We start from the raw sequence: 22458 nt of genomic DNA, 5'->3' as shown, positions 1-22458 counted from the left end.
GGGGGACTGGCTCCAGGACCCACATGGATACCAAAATCCATGGATGCTCCAGTTTCTTATATAAAATGATGTCATATTTGAATTTTACCTATGCACATTCTCCAATGTACTTTAAATAACTCTAGATTACTTACAATAGCTAATAGAATGTAAATGCTAGGTAGTCCTTACACTGTATTTTTTTATTGTTGTATTGTTATATTTTTCTAAATATTTTCAGTGTGTGGTTGGTTGAATCTGCAAGGATAATACCTGTGGATACAGAGAGCCGACTCTGCTGTAAGAACCTATTTCCCAGTCTCCCTCTAGCAAAGGGTTGGCTAAGACACCTATTTCTGGCTAACAAGATGTAAATGGAAGAGTTATGCAAATCATTTTAAAAGAAAGAAGATGTGCTCTTCTTGTATCCATCATTGTACTATCTACTCAAAATGAAGGCTGGAATGCCAACGTAATGGCTAGAGCTCTAGCAACCATTATGAACCATGAAGTCAACTGCAGAATGAAAGTCATCTGTTGAATGTCAAAGAAGATAGTACTCAGAGTCTCTGATGACATGTAAAGCCTTTGTATCAGCCTCTGGTTCACCTATGTTCAGGCTTCTATGACATTACGAGAAAAGATATATCTAACTTGATTAACTCCCTCACTATTTGGGGATCTCCGTTATATGCAGCTAATCTGAATCCCAAGTGATACAATTGACCTTTGGTCCCATTCTGAGTATTGTTATACAATATTCTTGTTTTCACTATTTTACAAGTATCTCTAACTATAGTTTTGATCTCCTTTCACTTAATGAAAATTAAAAGTAACTTCTAAATTCTAAGTGGTTGGGCTTTGTTTGTTATTTAGACTTTTGTTGGTCTTGCTATACTGTATTCAGTGCAGTAGCCTATGTTATATTTTTGTTTATATTTTGTCTCTCCTATCAGAAAACACTGGCCTTATCTGCCTATTTGCTTGTCCTCAGAAGTTAGAAGAATCTTTACCAGATATTAAGCACTCAAATAAATATCTGTTGAGTGAATGAGTACAGTTTGGACAGTTCAGATCTTTTTAACATTTGTTTATAATCTAGTATATGTTGTGCAGACATAAGAAGGCATCATAAAAATAAAAACACGAGGGAAAATGGGTAAGTGTTGGAGGAAGGCAATCTATCATCATGAAGAAAGAGAGCTAGAGTCTCTCACAGGATGGGAAAGTACTTATGTCGCAAAGGAGATAAAGTTATATGCATAGTATGACTATAACTATGGACCCCAAACTTAAACGTGTATCTAAATAAGTCCCATAAAATAACTGAAAAAGAACAACGGCTGGGCACACTGGCTCACGCCTATAATCCCAGCACTCTGGGAGGTTGAGGTGGGCAGATTGCTTGAGCCCAGGAGTTCAAGGCCAGTCTGGGCAACGTGGTGAAACTCTGTCTCTAAAAAAAATAAAGAAATAAATAAAATAAATTTTAAAAACTAGCTGAGCATGGTGGCACAGGACTGTAGTCCCAGCTACTTGGGAGGCTGAAATGGGAGGACTGCTTAAGCCCAGGAGGTGGAGGCTGCAGTGAGCCATGATCATGCAACTGTGTTCCAGCCTGGGCAACAGAGCAAAAACGTCTCAAAAAAAAAACCCAACCAAACAAAACATAAAAATGATAAACTAAATGCTATAAATTTGAAAAATGCTATTCGAAATACAGTGGGCAGCAGGAAGACATTCAGAAAAAAAGGACCATGGGAAGCATATGCCCAATACATGTCAAGCACCATCACATCATTGGCTGATCTAAGGTGACAAAACAATAGTGACACAGGCATCTCCTGGCTGACAGCACCAATCTGTTCCTAAAATCCAACATTATACATAAAAATGCAAAATGAAGTATATCTCACATTCTTTTAATTGGGAAAAATTAAAATGTATTACACATTAATTCAAAATCTCCAGAGTTTTTAAAAACGAAACTAAAATGGCAGAATGCCCACATGTATAATAAGCATTGTACTGGTCTGTAAAATCTGCAAAATACTGCTAACAGCTGAAAACAAAAAAACAAGGTTCACATCAACTGCTCAGGACGGGAAAGTGGCCTCAGTGCCAGCAGCAGCAGGAAGCAAACAAGTAGGCCTTTCAAATCACTCACATCTGACTCTCATCATCCGCGGATTGTATTTGGAGCTGGCCTTCTGGATTTTTCCTGCATATGGTTTTGTTTAAAATGCTGTATTCGTTTTTTTTGGAAAATAAATACAAATGTTGCCTTTGTAAACATCAATTTAAAATGTTGCACTGAAAGACTTCTGTGCTGTAGGAAGTTCAGATATTAAAAACAAAGAGGAGGCCAGGCGCATGCCTGTGATCTCAGCACTTTGGAAGGTCGAGCGGGGAGGATTGCTTGAGCTTAGGAGTTTGAGACAAGGCTGGACAACATGGCAAAACCCTGTCTCTATAAAAAATAAAAAAATTAGTCAGGCGTGGTGACACACGCCTGTAGTCCCAGCTACTTGGGAGGCTGAGGCAGGATGATTGCTTGAGTTGGGAGGTGAAGGCTGAAGTGAGCTAAGATCATGCCACTGCACTTCAGCCTGGGCGACAGAGCAAGACTCCACCTCAAAAAAAAAAAACAAAAAAACCCAAAGGGATTTTGTATTGGAAAACCAGCAACCTACAGAGAGGTGACCGTAGAGCATGCCTGTATTTGGAAGAGACGTCTGTTCCTATACTCTTTAGACAATCTGATGATGTATGAATCAAAAGTCAAAGGGGAGAGAAAATTCTACTCCCTTGCGGCTAGTCAGATCTGTAAACCCATTTCTCTTATTTTTTAGGTAGCTGTGTGTCACTACTATTCAAGCCATAATCTACTCAAGGCTGACCTTAATATACAGCTGGCTTCACACAACAGATACCTTCTCAAATGGGAAAAGCCTTTGGTCATGAAAGTCACCCTCCCATGACACACACTACATGGGTGTTTGCTCATCTAAGCCACTGAGTTCTAGAAATGTCTACGGAATTAATGATCCACTGCTACACTAATGACATATAAAATTTCATCAAATTTTTAAAGATAAAATACAAATCATTTTTCTGTAATGTTATCATAGATTTTGCTTTTAGTGGAAACTGGAAAACATGAGAAAATGTCATCCATAACTCAAAAGTTATACACCATTTTTTTTGTTGGGTTGTTTTTGAGACAGAGTCTTGTCTGTCGCCCTGGCTGGAGTGCAATGGCGCGATCTCAGCTCACTGCAACCTCCGCCTCCTGAGTAGCTGGGACTACAGGCACGCGCCACCACGCCTGGCTAATTTTTGTATTTTTAGTAGAGACAGGGTTTCACCATGTTGGTCAGGGCTGGTCTCGAACTCCTGACTTCGTGATCCATCCGCCTCAGCCTCCCAAAGTGCTGGGATTACAGGCATAAGCCACCATGCCTGACCAGTTATACACTATTATAAATGGTTTTGTTCAAACGTTTTTAAATAAAAAAATTACCTCATTAGTATATACATAAAAAAACCCTTTCTCAGCTTCTGTCAAATGATTACTTGAATGTTTTGGAATCACAGGATTATTTTAACAGCCTTGTGAAAGCTCTCTTGGTGTGCTGGGCATGATTAGCTCGCGGACGGCTGGATCATTAAGACCATTTCCCATTTTTGGAGTAGTGTAGATTTGTTTTTTAACAGGAAAGCTGAGAAAATTCCTTCTCAACACCCCCGCTTATCCACTGTCATTCCACTCCCCACACAACCCTATGCTCTTGGATTCCAGTGGAACTGAACTGCTTCAGCAGCTACACGTGCATGCCCAAATCACCAAGCTCTGCCTGCTTCCGCAAATGGGAAGGCTCTTTAGTAATCAGTGGTGACTCCTAAGGAACACAGAGCAGCTGGGGGTCAGAGTGGAGGGAAAGCTTGCTTCTAACTCCTATCAGTCTGTGACACTTTCAGTTTATACCAGATTAATAACGCATGCATTAAATAACACTGTATCTTAAGTCTCAGTTCCACTATCACCTCTTGCAGAATGCCTTTTCTGATGTCACCATGTCTCCTCATGCTCTTTGTACCCCTGGTACATACACATACCCCAGCACTTGTCACCAAGTCCTGAAACTATTTGTCTCCCACACATACAACTCCTCTAAGGCAAAGACCACATCCTAGTTGTAATTACATCCACCTGCCTAGCACAGAACTTAAAATATGCTAGGCTCAAAGTAAGAGTTGGTGGAAAAGACTATAGTATAAACAAAGCCTCCAAAATATTGACATTTACATGCAAAAGTTATTCTCAGAGGCAAACAACCACTATTTAATTCTGAACTTTTTTTTTTTTTTGAGACGGAGTTTCGCTCTTGTTACCCAGGCTGGAGTGCAATGGCGCGATCTCGGCTCACCGCAACCTCCGCCTCCTGGGTTCAGGCAATTCTCCTGCCTCAGCCTCCTGAGTAGCTGGGATTACAGGCACGCACCACCACGCCCAGCTAATTTTTTGTATTTTTAGTAGACATAGGGTTTCACCACGTTGGCCAGGTAAGTCTCGAACTCCTAACCTCAGGTGATCCACCCACCTCAGCCTCCCAAAATGTTGGGATTACAGACGTGAGCCACTGCACCTGGCCTAATTCTGAACTAATTTTATTGATAATAGCACTGGCTGGGCAGGTGCAGTGGCTCTTGCCTGTAATTCCAGCACTTTGGGAGGCCAAGACTGGCAGATCACTGAGGCCAGGAGTTCAAGACTAGCCTGGTCAATATAGTGAAACCCTGTCTCTAAAAAAAGTCAGCCAGGCATGGTGACTTGTGCTTGTAGTTCCAGCTACTTGGGAGGCTGAGGTAGGAGAATTGCTTGAACCTGGGAGGCAGAGGCTACAGTGAGCTGAGAGCACACTACTACACTCCAACCTGGGCGAAAGAGCAAGGCTCTGTCTAAAAAAAATAATAATCATGAATTAAATCATAATAATAGCAGCACTGGCTGGATGTGGTAGCTCACATCTGTAATCCCAGTCCTTTGGGAGGCCATGATGGGAAAACTGCTTGAGGCCAGGAGTTGGAGACCAGCCTGGGCAACAGAGTAAGACCCCATTTCTATTAAAAAAAAAAAAAAAAAATTGGCTGCATATGGTGGCATACGCCTGTAGTCCCAGCTACTCAGGCAGCTGAGCTGGGAGTGTCACTGGAGCCCAGGGGTTCGAGGCTGCATCGAACCATGATTATGCTGCTGCATTTCAGCCTGGGTGACAGAATAAAACCCTGTCTCCAAATAATAATAGCACTGACATTACTGAGCCCATATGCCAAGCAATGTATTAAGAGTTTTCATGTGTCATCTCCATTTTTTTTTTTTTTTTTTTGAGACAGTTTCCCTCTTGTTGCCCAGGCTGGCGTGCAATGGCACATTCTTGGCTCACTGCAACCTCTGCCTCTTGGGTTCAAGCCATTCTCCTGCCTCAGGATCCTGAGTCGCTCGGATTACAGGTGCACACCACCATGCCCAGCTAATTTTGTATTTTTAGGAGAGAGGGGGGTTTCCCAATGTTGGTCAGGCTGGTCTCAAACTCCTGACCTCAAGTGATCCACCTTCCTTGGCCTCCCAAAGTGCTTGGATTACAGGTGTGAGCCACCACGCCAGGCCTCATATGTTATCATTTAATTCCAACTAGGAAGTACTCTTAACCCCACTTCACAGAGGTTCAGTAGCCTGGCCAAGGTTGCACAGCTATTACAGTATGGTGCCATGGGAGTCAAATACTTGCACTATGCTCACTTTCTGAAGAGTAGAAAGACCCCCATGGGGTTCCAGTGAAGTATGTTGACTAGACAAACACTAACTGTAAAAGCAATCTCTGTCCGAAAGCCTCAAAAAGGCAGGGGAATAAATAGGGCATGAAAAGCAAACTCAGTGTTTTCAGAAGCCACTGTACCAAACGGTGCTCAAACAACATATTCAAGTTGAACAATTACTCACATACGACTTGGAAAACTATTTTTGTGTTGGTTAGAATATTTAGGTAAAATAAATATACATGATATATTTTTATTTTTGTGATGCCCTTTCACGTTTGCATAAAGTTTAATATTTCTAGTCTGTAAATAAATGCTAAAAAGAATGAAACTGTACAAACTACATTGATTCACTCAACAAATACTTATTGAGTGTTTAATATGCAGTAAAGATTCTTCTAGCTTCTGGGGACCAGTGACTAAGGGCCCTGTTGTCTGGTCAGAGAGACAGAAAATAAGTGAATAAAGATAAACACTTAGAGGCCATTTTTCCCCAGAAAAATAACCTACAAAATAGAAAATACTAGCTTTCTAGGTTATTATTCCTTAGAAAAATGATCTTCTTAGGGGTGGCTTCTGACAGGTGTCCTTTTTAAAAATAAGTAATACTCAGAAAAGGTATAAGGAAGAATACAGCCAAAGGTCTCCCTCCACCCCCAGACACCTGGGTCAAAACTAATTCAATGTGTGGTTGTACCTTAACTTATTTAACTGGCTGCTGACTGATGGATATTTAGTTTGCTTCCAATCTTCCACTATTATAAATGTCACAGTAAATGATTCTGTATATATTTTTCTTCACATGAATGTAGTCTCAGGGTAAATTACTAGATATGAACTGTTCACCCAGAGTGCACATTTTTTATTTTAACAGGTACCACAAAAGTGACCTTCAAAGATGAGCTGAAGCAATTTATATTCTCACCAGAGGTGTATGAGACTACACATTTCCTCACTAATATTTATATTTATATTTAAGGGCTGTGTGGATTTCATTAAAGGATTTGTTTCTTTTCCTTATTTTTCTATTTTCTTATTTTCTGTTGGCTTATACATCTTTATTTAATCGTTGGCAGTAGTATTTTCAGTACGTTTAAGACATTTTAGTACCAACTTTAAACTTTTTTAAAATTTACCAACTTTAAAAAATTTTATTTTAAAAGTTTTTTTTTCTTCTTTCAGAACTATTCCAGTCTCAAAACACACCATTATGTAAGTGAGAAAAATTCAAGGAAAGAATAGGAGGCTGGAAGAATATTTTATAAAGTCTAAAGGCAAAGAACAAGGTATTAAGGTTTGGCTATGTCCCCACCCAAATCCCACCTTGAATTCCCACATGTTGTGGGAGGGACCTGGTGGGAGGAAAATGAATCATGGGGGCAAGTATTTCCCAAACTGTCCTCATGACAGTGAATCAGAGTCTCATGAGCTCTGACGGTTTGAAAAAGAGGCATCCCCCTGCACAAGCCCTCTCATTTCTTGCCTGCTCCTCCCCACCTTCCACCATGACTGTGAGGCATCCCCAACCATGTGGAACTATAAGTCCAATTAAACCTCTTTGTTTTGTGAATTGCTGAGTCTCAGTGTGTCTTTATTAGCAGCGTAAAAAAAAGACTCATTCACAAGAGACTCTGGCTGAGGCAGGAGAAAAAAATAAATAAATAAAATAAAATGATCTACAAATAACATGTTTTGAAGTATAGCATTAGAGAAGTTTATCTATTACATATATTTGTATCAAAATTCTTTTCAGATCTGCATATATTTAACACGGAAGAGACACTTACACTCCCATGTTTATTACAGCACTAGTCACATTGGCCAAGATTTGGAAGCAACCTAAGTGTCCAACAGCAGATGAATGGATAAAGAAAATGTGGTACTTGTCCACAATGGAGTACTATTCAGCCATAAAAAAGAATGAGGTCCTGTCATTTGTAACAACATGGATGAACTGGAGGTCATTATGCTGAGTGGTATAAACCAGGCACAGAAAGACAAACATCACATGTTCTCACTTAATTGTGGGATCAAAAAATCAAAACAATTGAATTCGTGGCAATAGAGAGTAGAAGGATGGTTACCAGAAGCTGGGAAGGGTAGTGGAGGCTTTGAGGGGAAGAAGGTTAATAGGTACAAAAAACAGAAAGAATAAATAAGACCTAGTATTTGACAGCACAATGGGTTGACTATATACTCAGACATAATTTAATTGTACATTTAAAGGTGACTAAAGGAGTATAATTGGATTGTTTATAACACAAAGGATTAATGCTTGAGGAGATAGATACCACATTTTCCATGATATAATAATTACATGTTACATGCCTGTATCAAAGTACCTCAGGTGCCTTATAAATAAATACACCTACTATGTACCCACAAAACTTAAATTTCAAAACAAAACTGTCTTTAGAAACTTCCTCCTGTGTAGAGCTTTTTGTTGTCGTTGTTTAAAAAAAAAAAGGTAATTTCTGGTCTTGAGAACAGACATTTGAAGCAGAGAAATCAAGAGGGCTACCAGTTCAATACTCCCCATTCCTTGTTTCCCATCATACAGACTGCTTGCTAGGACACTGCCTAGGCTTCATATGGGATGGAACCCCTTGCTCCTCTCTGGAAAATATGGAGTGACAGCAAAGCAAGCCATTAGACACAAGGAGGTAGCTGGCCAGCACATTCTCAGAAAGTCATTTTCAGCATTTAACAAAAGCACAAAACCTAGTCCAGATCAGCAGCCATCTCCCATATTTCTTAGTCCGAAAGTCTTTCTCAGTACCCTGAAATCAAGAGGAGGAGGTGCATGGTGTGAGAGTTTGGGCCTCACTCTGGTGCCTAGACAGGCTGTTTCTGGCAGTGGATGTGATGCCTCCTTAGGGAAACACTTCCTAGGCACCACAGAGATGAGAAAGCCAGGCCCCTCCGACGAGACGTCTGATGCTGGGCGTCCTCATAGATTCCTCCTATAGATTGCGCCTCAAAAGTTTTTGTGTTTTAATTAAGTCTTAATCCACACCTCCACGCACTCCAATCTTTCCACACAGGGAAGCTGTAATGCTCAGCCATGCAGACCACGTCACCCAACCACATCTCCCAGAGAGAGGCCTTGTTTAAACTGGCCACATAGTGTTGAATCATTCCACTCCAGCTAAGGTTGATTCCTGTGTTTAAGAGCATTTCACCCAATGGAACTCTTTCCTATTAGGTAGGGCTATCAAATATAATCTTTTAAAAGGCACAGTTTCAAATTTTCCTTTTCTCTCTCTTTTTTTTTTTTTTTTTTTTTGTTTGTTTAAGAGATGGGATCTTGCCATGTTGCCCAGGCTAGTCAGAAACTCCTGGGCTCAAGAGTTTCTCCCACCTCGGACTCCCAAAGCGCTGGGATTACAAGTGTGAGCCACCATGCCTGGCTTAAAATTTTCTATACTTGTCCTTAGAAAGGGGTTTTTAACCTTAGAATAAAAAGAGTACCAACAAATAAGGAATGATTTGCGAGTAAGTGGGAATTCGAGGACCTACTTAGAATGGCTTCTGTTCTACACCTGTCTTTCTAGAGACTGCTGGAGGAAGGGGTCTGCTTCAATCAACTGATTCACAACCAGAAATCCTGGAGGAAAATATGAAAACAAAGGCCGGGCGTGGTGGCTCACACCTGTTATCCCAACACTTTGGGAGGCTGAGGTGGGTGGGTCACCTGAGGTCAGGAGTTTGAGAGCAGCCTGGCCCACATGGTGAAACCCCGCCTCTACTAAAAACACAAAAATTAGCCAGGCATGGTGGCACACGCCTGTAATCCCAGCTACTTGGGAGGCTGAGGCAGGAGAATCGCTTGAACCTGGGAGGCACAGGTTGCAGTGAGCCAAGATTGTGCCACTGCACTCCAGCCTGGGTGACAGAGCGAGACTCCGTCTCAAAAAAAAAGAAAAAAGAAAGAAAGAAAACAGGAAAATTTGCCATTTCTGACAATCACTAAGTCAACTGGAAAAGGACAACTACATATTATTAGTTCTGACAGTCAACAGTCTTAGGATTGTATGTTGCCCTCATTAATAGAAAGATGTCAGTGTGTGTATATACATATTCATATAGATACTGTGTGTACACAGTGTGTATATATATACACACACATACACTAATGTATGGTATGTAGACCCACGTTTCATCAAATTACAAACACTACTCCACAGTCATCATAGTTCATCTGCTAGCACTTTAAATGTCACATTATTAATTACAATGATTAAATACAAAACAATTTTCTTCTCATGTGAAAAAAAACCCGATTTATAATAGAAGAGATTGTTCAGATCAGATGAAATCTTCCTGTGGTCCTTATAATATCTTGGCAATAGCTCATTACAGAATGACATAACTGTAATTGGTTCATAAAGTTATGCTAACCCATGAAAATCTTAACATCGCACTACGTAACATGGAAACGTACTGGGCTGTTCTGGATCAAAGAATAAATAAGAGAAGGAAAAAGGATAACTAGGTAGCAGGACTAACTTCTGTGTTCTGGAAACAGCTACAGTTAACAAGCTGAAGCACTCTGGGGCTAAACAGGGGTTCAAACACCAGTTTGGCTTTAGTGGCTGGTATTCAGGATCCCAGACACGATCGCCTCCGCCTCGAGCTATGTAGAGTAAACAAGTGCTACAGATAATAAAAATATACCATGAAGCCAAACAGCTCGGTGACCTTCAACTTCCTCGTCGGTAAAATAAGGTGAACTACAGTATCTACACCTCACATAAAAGGTATGAAGATGAAATGATACATGCTCAGGATTAGCAATATCAGAAGTTAGTAAGAGAGTGTTTAACAGATGTTAGCTATTAGAGCTAGGATTATTAAATAAAAGAATGTCCCTGCTTTCACAGTTGAAAGAACATTAACTATGAAAGTCTGGTGCTGCTGCTGCTATGGAAAAAAACAAGCAGGGAAGAGGAACAGGCAGTGCTGCTGAGGAGGGAAATTATTTTCCACAGGATGAGCAGGGACCAACTCTCTGAGAAGGTGATATTTGAGTGGAGTCCTGAAGGAAACGAGAAAGCGAACCATATGAACGTTAAGAGAAGCCCACTGCAGAGAGAAAGAATAAATTCTAAGAGTCTAGACAAAGGCAAACAGCCCGGGGAGAAATGGGCAAGGTATGGAAAGGCTATTAAAGACGTGGCCAAAACACAACAAAATGCTCACCCACTCCTGAGAGGAATACATAACAACACCTCAAACCAGACTGGCAAAACTTAAAACCCTGACACCGGCCGGGCACGGTGCCTCACGCCTGTAATCCCAGCATTTTGAACGCCGAGGTTGGAGAATCATTGAGGCCGGGAGTTTGAGACCAGCTGGGCAACATAGTGAAACTCCATCTGAACAAGTTAGAGAATCAAAAAACTAGCTGGGCGTGGTGGTGCACGCCTGTAGTCCCAGCTTCTTGGGGGACTGAGATGGGAAGATCATTTGAGCCCAGGAGGTTGAGACTGCAGTGAGCCGTGATGGCACCACTGCACTACATGCCAACAGAGCAAGACCCTGTCTCAGAAAATAAACAAAATAAAATAAACAACTAACAAGACCAAGTGTTCATGAGGATAGAAAGTAGAAATTCTAATGCACTAGTCTCCTAAGTATAATCACGTAGGACAGGGTAGAATGACAAAAATTTAATCAAGTTCAAGTTTAAGATGTATATTTTCTATGATCCAGCAACTTCCAACCACAGGTTAGTTCCCACAGAAAATACTGCATATGTGCATAGGGAGACACTCTATGAGAGGACGAATTTTGAACTCTCAGACTCACACCAGTGGTTCGCCAGGGGCTCTCAGGCCTTCAGCCACAGACTGAAGGATGCACTGTTGGCTTCCCTCTTTTGAGGTTTTGGGATTTGGACTGGCTATCCTGCTCTCAGCTTGCAGACGGCCTATTGTGGGACTCCACCTTGGATCGCGTGAGTCAATTCTCCCGAATAAACTCCCCTTCATGTATGCATCTTCCCTGTTAGTTCTGTCCCTCCAGAGAACCCTAAGACACCCTGTCTCTTTAAAGAATATATATGGAATGATAAACACCAGTCACAGGATACGGACTCCCTCTGAGAGAAAGGAAAGGAAAAGAAGCATGGCAGGAAAGAGGTCCACAGGCCTGCAAATGAATTTAGATTTACTTCTTCAGCTAGACTACAGTTATAGTGACACTAACTATCTTATTCACTGTATCCTTTCTATGTATAAATATTTCATCACACACATACAAATGACAGAGGGCATCATCTTTAAAAATTTAAACAAAATTACTTCCTATAATGTTTCGTCCAGGCCCTATAAGGTAGGCACTGTTATTTGCCCCATTTCACAGGTGAGAAAAATGAGTGCCTTGCCCCAAATTACACACACACAGTAGGTGGCAGAGCCAGTATCCAAACCTTGGTGGTCTTGTTTCAGAGAGCCAAGCTTTCAGTGACTAAACCAAGCAGGGAACAGTGGAATACACACCGAGAGGAGAGTGGATACATGCAATTTGCTCACTGACCAGGTACTTAGGGAGCAATTATGTGTCAGTCACCGCGTTAACAGCTTTGAATACCGCAGTGAACAAAAAGGCATAACACATATGGTGCCTTCCCTAGGGGAGCTTTCAGTTCACAGCAAGGACAATTAAATAAGCAGTCACACCAACCCCTGCTGTGCTGGGTGGTAACAGAAAGCACAAGTACCCTTCACGCAGAAGTCCCAAATGCAGACCATGGGAGGGGAGGGAAGGAGTTGGGGAAGACTGCCATAAGACAAGACTTGTAAGGCTATTTGTTAAATCCATTTAAAAAAAAAATTATCCAGACAGTAAGAACAATGTCGAAGTGTTATATTTACTTCTTTTTTTTTTTTTTTTTTTGAGATGTAATCTCTCTGTCTCCCAAGCTCTAAGCTGGAGTGCAGAGGCATGATCTTGGCTCACTGGAACCTCCACCTCCCAGGTTCAAGTGATTCTCCTGCCTCAGCCTCCCAAGTAGCTGGGATTACAGATGCTCGCCACCACACCCAGCTAATTTTTGTATTTTTAGTAGAGACAGGGTTTCATCATGTTGGCAGCATGGTCTCAAACTCCTGACCTCAGGTGATCCACGGGTCTCAGCTTCCCAAAGTGCTAGGATTACAGGCATGAGCCACTATTCCTGGCCTATAATTACTTCTATAGAAAGATGTGACACTCTGTTTAAAAAAAAAAAAAAAAACACCCCAGCTGGGCATGCTGGCTCAGGCCTGTAATCTCAGTACTATGGGAGGCCGAGGCAGGTAGATGGGTTGGGGCTCAAGAACAGACTTTGGCATCGATGATGAGAGACAGAAATAAACAAAATAGGTCAACAAGAAGGGAAACTTGTCAGAACCATGGAAGAGAGATGAGCTCATGAGCTCATCCTAAAAGAAGGAAAGGAAGAAGATACATTTCACTGACTACAAGAAACTCTAGGATAAAATCCATGCCACAATTTAATGTACCATTATCTTATGCTTCTCCTTTGGGAAAGTCTCAATGCTACCAGTTAAATATATAACACATCCTCTCTGGCTGCATTCAATTTTAGAAATGTTTAAAAGTGATGAAACACGCATGCTACAGCTCGGGAGTAGCAGAGGTGCTGAGACTTTGCCTTCAGTGTGAGCAGAGGTGCTGAGACTTTGTCCTCGGTGTGAGCAGAGGTGCTGAGACTTTGCCTTAAATGTGAGCAGAGGTGCTGAGACTTTGTCCTCAGTGTGGGAAGGACAGAAAATCTGACTGTCAGGCCTCTAGGGTGGGAAGAAGGGCGCAGGGACATCACGCACTCCTGCTGCTCCCGATACTGGCCAACAAGCAGGAAATGGGGCAGATGAATGACAGCGCTGTCCTTAACATGACAGTCACAGAAGTGTAACGACAAGGAAAAATGCTGATGACACGATGTTAAACAAAAACGAGAGTAACATATAAGATGTAATCCTGGCCGGGCGTGGTGGCTCAAGCCTGTAATCCCAGCACTTTGGGAGGCCGAGGCGGGTGGATCACGAGGTCAAGAGATCGAGACCATCCTGGTCAACATGGTGAAACCCCGTCTCTACTAAAAATACAAAAACTTAGCTGCGCATGGCGGCGCGTGCCTGTAATCCCAGCTACTCAGGAGGCTGAGGCAGGAGAATTGCCTGAACCCAGGAGGCGGAGGTTGCAGTGAGCCGAGATCACACCATTGCACTCCAGCCTGGGTAACGAGAGCGAAACTCCGTCTCCAAAAAAAAAAAAAAAAGATGGAATCAAATTTGCAAAAAAAGCATGCCCTCCCACGGTGGATTAAGTAGAAGTAATTCAAATGTTAATTACTGCATTAAGGTCCTGGAATTATAGGTAATTTCTTTCCATGTCTCTTTATATTTCCCCCAAATTTCCATAATCAGCATATAATATTTTTATAACCCAACAGAAGGCCAAATATAAAATGTTTGTTTCTTCATTTGCAAATTGTGGGCCATATACACGATAGGGTTTATTTAAATATTTGATATAGGGCTATCTCATTGATGTATCATAAGCCCTTCTTCACAATGGAACACACACTATTCAAATGATGTCAGGTCAGAGCACCCTAACATCTGCAGAAAGAGGGCCAATGTTCATTGTTAATTGTGTAATGCAAGAAACTACGTTGGCCATTTTTCTTTTTAAATATGAGTTTTCAAGAATCTCAATGCTATATATAACACAGAAAAGGATTAAATAGTTCAACTTACTACTGGATCTTGACCTTGGCATAATCATAGTCCAGCAGAAACACATCTGGTCACATTGCTGATAAAAGTTTACTGCTAAAAGCTGGCAGTATTTTCTTGTATAAGACGTATTTCTCTTTTTTTAAAAAAGAACTATTTGACAAGTAGCTATCGCAGACGGAAATTGAAGCTAACACATTTTTTTCCTCTGGTATCTTGATGGAATTGGTTTTTAGCCCACATACTCAAGAACCAATATATTTCTCTCCTCATATTGAAAAGGAACATTTTGACAAAGGATAAAAATCTGGAAATGTAAACATTATACTTGCCAAGAGTTACAAACAAAATATGCTGCCTTCTACTTTGGGTAGTACTAGATCAGAAATGGGCTGAAAATCTTGGGACAAATCAAATTTTTTTGTTTACAAAGTTCAAAAAACACTCTTCAAATGCCTTTCCTTCCCCAGGCATATTATAAAAGCCTAATCAAATACCAGAAGATTAACAGTATGGATGTTCTAATTAAAATATCTGAAACAGCACTTTCATTTGTAGTAATCTGATATGAGTTTTTATTTTTATTTTAATATATTTATTTTGAGACAGAGTCTCACTCTTGTTACCCAGGCTAGAGTACAGCAGTGTATACTTGGCTAACTGCAAACTTGACCTCCTGTGTTGAAGCAATTCTCCTACCTCCGCCTCTGGAGTAGCTGGGATTAGAGGTACCTGCCACCATGCCCAGCTAATTTTTTTTTTTTTTTTTTTTTGTACTTTTAAAAGTAGAGAAGGGGTTTCACCATGTTAGCCTGGCTGGTCTCGAACTCCTGGCCTCAAGTGATCTGCCTGCCTTAGTCTCCCAAAGTGCTGGGATTACAGGCCTGAGCCACCACCCCCAGCCAGTATTTGAGTTTTTATGTCTTCAACCCTAGCTAATATATATACTACAAAATATATGTTTCACGTGTTAAGCAACAGTAAAACAAATCTTGCTTAATAGTATCTACTGTGTCTTATAAGATAAGACATTCAGAAGGAAATAACAGCTTAAGTCAATTTAAAGGAAAATTGTGAAGAGCAGCCTCCTGCCACAGATCTTCTCCTACAAGGCAACAAAAACGACACAAGAACAAGGAACAAAAACTATAATTGCTACAAAATACTCAGAAAGCAATTGCCCTAATGTGTGGGCAGTTTACCCAAGGAAACTTTCCAACAAGAATTATACAGGAACAATAATGACTTCTATTTAAGATGCTACTGGGTTGAGATTATTTTCTAGCTTTAAGTTACTGTATTACTATCATGAGCAAACCCAGGGTAATTAAATTGAATTTGGCATCCACAGGCTGGTAATGTCAAGGTAAGAAATCAGTTTGTGGAACATTTTGACCAAAGAAAAGAAGGAAACTATTATTAAGCTATTGTGCTAATGTTTCCTTGTCATCTTGGGCCTGACTTTGCCAGATCCTGCTGTTTATTCCCATTTAAATCCACTCTGAGGCTGGGCACAGCGGCTCACGTCTGTAATCCCAACACTTTGAGAGGTCGAGGTGGGCGGATCACCCGAGGTCAGGAGTGCGAGATCAGCCTGGCCAACATGGAGAAACCCCGTCTCTACTGAAAATACAAACAATTAGCCGGGCGTGGTGGTGCATGCCTGTAGTCCCAGCTACTTAGGAGGCTGAGGCAGGAGAATCGCTCAAACCTGGGAGGCAGAGTTTGTGGTGAGCCAAGATCGCACCACTGCACTCCAGCCTGGGCAACAAGAGCGACACTCTGCCTCAAAATAAATAAATAAATCCATTCTGATTTTTATGCTATGTAAATGCAAGACAGCTTGGAGATCAAAGTAAGGCCTCTTTTCATTTCTTAAATAACATCACTATTAATAACAAATAAAGGCATAGATTGAACTTCTCGAGCATAAAACAACAAAAAACCGACAAAGATTTAAATAGCTGGAGAGTTGCTAAAACACATATGGCATGTCACAAATCTCTATCGAGCTTCCACCCATTTATTCTTTTTTTTTTTTTTGAGACGGAGTTTCGTTCTTGTTACCCAGGTTGGAATGCAATGGCGCGATCTCGGCTCACTGCAACCTCCACCTCCTGGGTTCAGGCAATTCTCCTGCCTCAGCCTCCTGAGTAGCTGGGATTACAGGCACGCACCACCATGCCCAGCTAATTTTTTGTATTTTTAGTAGGGACGGGGTTTCACCATGTTGACCAGGATGGTCTCGATCTCTTGACCTCGTGATCCACCTACCTCGGCCTCCCAAAGTGCTGGGATTACAGGCTTGAGCCACCGCACCCGGCCCCATTCATTCTTTTAAGAAACATTTTGGCAGGGCGAGGTGGCTCACACGTGTAATGCCAGCATTTTGGGAGGCCGAGGCAGGTGGATCACCTGAGGTCAGGAGTTCAAGATCAGCCTGGACGTCATGGTGAAAGCCCCGTCTATATTAAAATACAAAAATTAGCCAGGCATGGTGGCATGCACCTGTAATCCTAGCTACTTGGGAGGCTGAGGCAGAAGAATCGCTTGAACCCAGGAGGTGGAGGTTGCAGTGAGCCAAGTTCATGCTACTGCACTCCAGCCTGGGCAACAGAACGAGACTCCATCTCAAAAAAATTAAAAAAAAAAAAAAAAGAAAAAAAAGAAATATTTATCAGGACTGGAGCAGTGGCTCATGCCTATAATCCCAACACTTCCAAAGCAGGAAGACTGTTTGAGGCCAGGAGTTCAAGACCGTCTCTGCAAAAAATTATTTGGGCATGGCAGTATGTGCCTGTGATCCCAGATACTTGGGAGGCTGAGGTAAGAGGATCATTTAAGCCCAGGAGTTGGAGGCTGTGGTGAGCTCTGATGGTGCCACTGTGTTATAGCTTTGGTGACAGAGCAAGACCCAGTCTCCAGGAAAAAAATGGAAACATTTATGAAATACTGTGCTGTGCTTGACATTGTGCAGAATTCAGACATAAGTAAGGAATACAGATCAGGAGAGAGCAGCTAAGACAAAACAGAAGAAAATAGTGTTTTTTAACAGATATAAAACTTAGAAAGGTGCAGCTAATTGTAATGAGAAAAGACTTTGCAGTAAAGGTAATAACAACACTGGGTCTAGGAGGTACGCATAATTTCTGCAAGTCAAACGACGGAAAGAAAGGACATTCCTTCCCAAATCTGGGGAGACAGTAATCAAATCAAAGACTCAGAAAGGAGAAGGTAGTGGCCACGTAAGCAGGGAAGCGTGGCCCCTCTGGGGAATACGGCGAAAAAGGAGTCCGGAAAGGCACATTGACGCCAGACAGCGAGGGGTCAGGGATGTCAAGGCAAGCGCTGGGCACAGGAGAGACGGGAAGTTTTCTGGGACAGTGACTCCCGGATCTGGCTGCATACCAAATGACACCTGGGATGTCTAACAGGCAGATGCTCAGATGCCATGAGGACCAGGAAACTGTCATTTTTTTTAAGCTCCTGGGGTGATTCTCATTATCAGTCAGATGTCAGGAGTGCACAAAGAATGCTCAGAAAAGTGACAGAAAGGAAGCAAGGAAGGAAGGAGGATTGATGGAAGAACAGAGCCAGGAGGTTACTTTAGATTAAAAAGAAAAGGAAGGTAAGCTTGCCATATGAAAACACACAAGAAGGGCCAAATGTCTGCAGAAAAAGATATTCAATGTGAACATTCTATGGCTATTGATGGCTTCGGAAATTTGGTTCTAGAAATTCACGAAAATTAACTTCATATTTAAACATATACTATTTGCAGGCTTTTTTTTTTTTTTTTTTTCTGAGACGGGGTCTCGCTCTGTGGCCCAGGCTGGAGTGCAATGGAGTGACCTTGGCTCACTGCAACCTCTGCCTCCCAGGCTCAAGCAATCTTCCCACCTTAGCCTCGTGAGTAGCTGAGACCACAGGTATGTGCCACCGCGCATGGCTAATTTGTGTGTGTGTGTGTGTGTGTGTGTGTGTATTTTTTTTTTTTTTGCCATGCTGCCCGGCTGGTCTCAAACTCCTAACTTCAAGTGATCTACCCATCTTGGCTTCCCAAAGTCCTGGGATTACAGGTGTGAGCCTCAGATTACACCGAGCCTCTTTTAAGATGGCTATGTACAGTCTGTCCTCCATATCTGTGGGTTCCACTTCCACACATTCAATCAACCACAGATGAAAAATATTTGGAAACAATAAAACAATTAAAAATCACACAAATATTTAAAATGCAGTATAACAACTACTTACGTGGTATTTACATTCTATGACATATTATAAGTAATCTAGAGATGATATAAAGTATATAGGAGGATGTGTGTAGGTTATTTGCAAATGCTGCCATTTTATTTTATTTTTATTTATTTTTTTTTTGAGACGGAGTTTCGCTCTTGTTACCCAGGCTGGAGTGCAATGGCATGATCTCGGCTCACCGCAACCTCCGCCTCCTGGGTTCAGGCAATTCTCCTGCCTCAGCCTCCTAAGTAGCTGGGATTACAGGCACGCGCCACCATGCCCAGCTAATTTTTTGTATTTTTAGTAGAGACGGGGTTTCACCATGTTGACCAGGATGGTCTCGATCTCTTGACCTCGTGATCCACCCGCCTTGGCCTCCCAAAGTGCTGGGATTACAGGCGTGAGCCACCACGCCCGGCCTATTTTTATTTTTTATTTGTTTTTTTGAAATTGAGTCTCACTCTGTCACCCAGGCTGGAGTGCAGAGGCATGATCTTGACTCTGCAGCTTCCACCTCCCAGGTTCAAATGATTCTCCTGCCTGAGCCTCCCGAGTAGCTGGGATTATAGGCACATGCCATCACCACCAGCTCATCTTTTGGTGTTTTTAGTAGAAATGGGGTTTGACCACGTTGGTCAGGCTGATCTTGAACTCCTGACTTAAAGGCAAATGATCTATGTTAAGCATGGTGCTACAAACTTAAGAGGAACTCAATAAATATTTATCAAATAGTAAATATTCAAAGTTCCTTGAAGAAGGAAGTCTTTAAAAAGTTGAAGGTTATATATTTCACTTTTTTTTATTTTAAAGAGAAAGTACCTCAGTTCTTTTCTTTCATCTTTCCTTCTTTCATTCTTTTCTTTTAACTTCAGTACACACCTGAGGTTATTTATTTTTAAGATGTCATAATTCTTACCTTGGCTGCCAAGGCTTTTAAACTGTCAAGGAATCTCTGCCAGAAATCCTTGAAGAGTGGGCGGTCGATTTTCTTCAGACTTTCTTTGGTGCTGGCATCCACACTGACATACAGCTGAGTAACTGGCTTGAGGTTCCTTAGTAAATTTAAAAAAAAAGGAAGAAAGAAAACATATTCCTCTATCAGGCTTTCCATGATGTACAACTTGCAATCTATAATAGATATAGGGATTAAACATTTCACTGGGTCTAGAGACTTCCACTTCTCCCCAAAAGACTGAACTAATGATTTAATAATATGGCAAGATGGGATGGCCTCTGGTTATTTTATTTTATTTTTTTTTTTGAGCCGAGTTTCTCCACGTTGGTCAGCCTGGTTTCGAACTCCCAACCTCAGGTGATCTGCCCACCTCAGCCTCCCAAAGTGACTGGGATTACAGGCGTGAGCCACCATGCCCAACCAGCCTCTGGTTATTTTTTAAATGACTGAAAACAATCCCTAATACATTGAAAACATTGAATTACTTAAAATTCAATGTAAAATAAAATATGATCTAGGTTCAGGTCTGACAACATCAGCCCAGCACAATTACAGGGGCTCTCTGGTCTCACTTTCCCACCCACACATTCTGCCAACCACACTGGGTCTGCACAGCTAGGCCACCTCCCTCCATGCATTCACTGACAGAAATCCTCTAAGGAGCAAGAAAGAATCCCAAAAGCTCAGGCCTGATTCAAAGGACACAGAGTCACACCTATGCTTCCAAAGGTGGGAATGGGTTTCATGTCAAGCCCTGAGTGGCAAACAATGACCCATTTGGGGAACTTTAAGCAGTGCAGACCTAAAACAGCAGCAACCTCGTAATTACACAGAAGAAAAAAAATGCAGTTTCCATGAACACCATTCACTCTCCGCTTCTCTCAAATTCACTGCTTCGCTTCATTTCATTCCTACCTACTCGATTTCTAGTAGGTCCTTCTAGTAGGTCTTTCCCCTGGCCCCAGTCCCCAGACAGGGTCTCATTCTCACCAGGCTGCAGTGCAGTGGCACAATCACAGCTCACTGCAGTCTCAACCTACCGGTCTCAAGCGACCTTCCTATCTCAGTGTCTCAATGGGACCACACACATGCGCTGCCGCACCTGGCTAATTTTTTAAATTTTTCTGTAGAGACAAGGGCCCCACTATGTTACCCAGCCTGGTCTGGAACTCCCAGGCTCAGGTGATCCACCTACCTCAGCCTCCCAAAGTGCTGAAATTAGCAGTGTGAGCCACTGTGCCTGACCCTACTAGATTTCTCACAAGTTATACATTAAACCTAGACTGCACTTTTTCTTTTTTGAGGCAGGGTCTCACTCTGTCACCCAGGCTGGAGTACAGTGGTGTGATCTCAGCTCACTGAAACCTCCCAGGATTCAAGATTCTCCTGCCTCAGCCTCTCACGTAGCTGGGATTACAGGCATGCCCCACCACGCCTGGCTAATTTTTGTATTTTTAGTAGAGATGGGGTTTCACCATGTTACCCAGGCTGGTCTCAAACTCCTGACCTCAAGTGATCAGCCTGCTTTGGCCTCCCAAAGTGCTGGGATTACAGGTGTGAGCCATTGTGCCCAGCCTAGACTGTACTTTTTCTAAAGCCTCTCCCCTTCTCCCTTCAAATGGGTCTCATAATTCATTCTCTTCAGTAAATTTAGAACTAGAAGAAAGAAATGCCCCCTTAATAATCCTCTGATCAAATTCTCCCAGTATTCTTTTTCTATAACGACTCCACATTTTTTCCACATTGCCCCCTTGAAATGTATGCACTTTTTTTTTCAAAGTCCATGCATTTTAAAAAATGAAGATATCGTTCACATGCCATACAATTCACCACTTTAAGACGGTTGGTTTATGTGCTTTATATATGTATCAGCAGCAGCCTTATCAATCTTTGAGTATAAGATCTTGAAGAGAAAGAATCCTATTTTTCTTTTTATCCAGCCACACAGGCAGACACTAAAGCTACTTTTTAGGAGATATTGTCAATTTCAGCAGACAAAATTTTTAAGGGAATATAGGCCAAACAGATGCTTGCAATGATGTGGCTTAGTGACATGTAGAGAAATCAGAAGCGTCTAGACTTCTGTTCACTTTCATTAAAAGCGGAGAGGCTCTGACCAAATACCGGAAAGAGGTGTTGAAGGTGCTGGCAGGCTCTCGTGCTTTACCGTCCCTGCAGCCCCGATGTACTAGGGGAACCCTTCAAAGCGCAGGTAACGGGTCACCACTGAGCGCAGCACATTAATCACTGAAAATGTGAAACAAAAGCATCAGTGACCACAGCATTCTGTCTCATCACTCCTTTGCTGGGCGCCTCTTTAATAAGAGAAGCTATGCTTCCTTAACTGGATCTTTCTTTTACAAAAAAAAAAAGACTATCTTAATGGTTACTACTGGCTATCATCATCCGACTGAACAGGACTTTGTCAAAAGCTTCCTGATGCAAAATGAAAACTGTCCTGACCTTTTCTGTGCTTCCATAACTGCTTCAGATTATGAGCAGTGCCTTCCAAAGGCCATACTTCTTTTATAAACCTCTGTCATTTACAAAATCGGAAGCCCTGGACACTGACACTACCAATAAGGAATTCTAGTCAATACTGGATGCCTGAGACGCTACCCCCAAGGAAGTCTAGAGATCTCTTGCTAAGGAGCAGAGGAAGAATGGAGAGGAGGAAAAGGTCCCTAGGAACTGCAGAGCTCATTTTGAAGAGGCTCA

At 41.9% G+C, this 22458-nt stretch overlaps 1 protein-coding gene across 13 annotated transcripts in view; it reads right to left on the bottom strand.

Annotated features, from left to right (window-relative positions):
- The window catches only part of TYW1 (tRNA-yW synthesizing protein 1 homolog (S. cerevisiae)), a 249595-nt gene that overhangs the window by 91804 nt on the left and 135333 nt on the right, over positions 1 to 22458 (bottom strand). For all 13 annotated transcript variants that reach the window (XM_008981271.5, XM_008981274.5, XM_054252460.2 and 10 more), the window contains one exon: positions 19702 to 19837. In XM_008981271.5, the coding sequence (XP_008979519.3) occupies positions 19702 to 19837 (136 nt within the window). The remainder of the gene's footprint in view (positions 1 to 19701; positions 19838 to 22458) is intronic.

The sequence above is a fragment of the Callithrix jacchus genome, chromosome 2, assembly GCF_049354715.1.
Source record: "Callithrix jacchus isolate 240 chromosome 2, calJac240_pri, whole genome shotgun sequence".
Taxonomy (NCBI): Eukaryota; Metazoa; Chordata; class Mammalia; order Primates; family Cebidae; genus Callithrix; species Callithrix jacchus.
The sequence above is the reverse complement of the archived record's forward strand: the minus strand, read 5'-3'. Positions and strand labels throughout refer to the sequence as shown.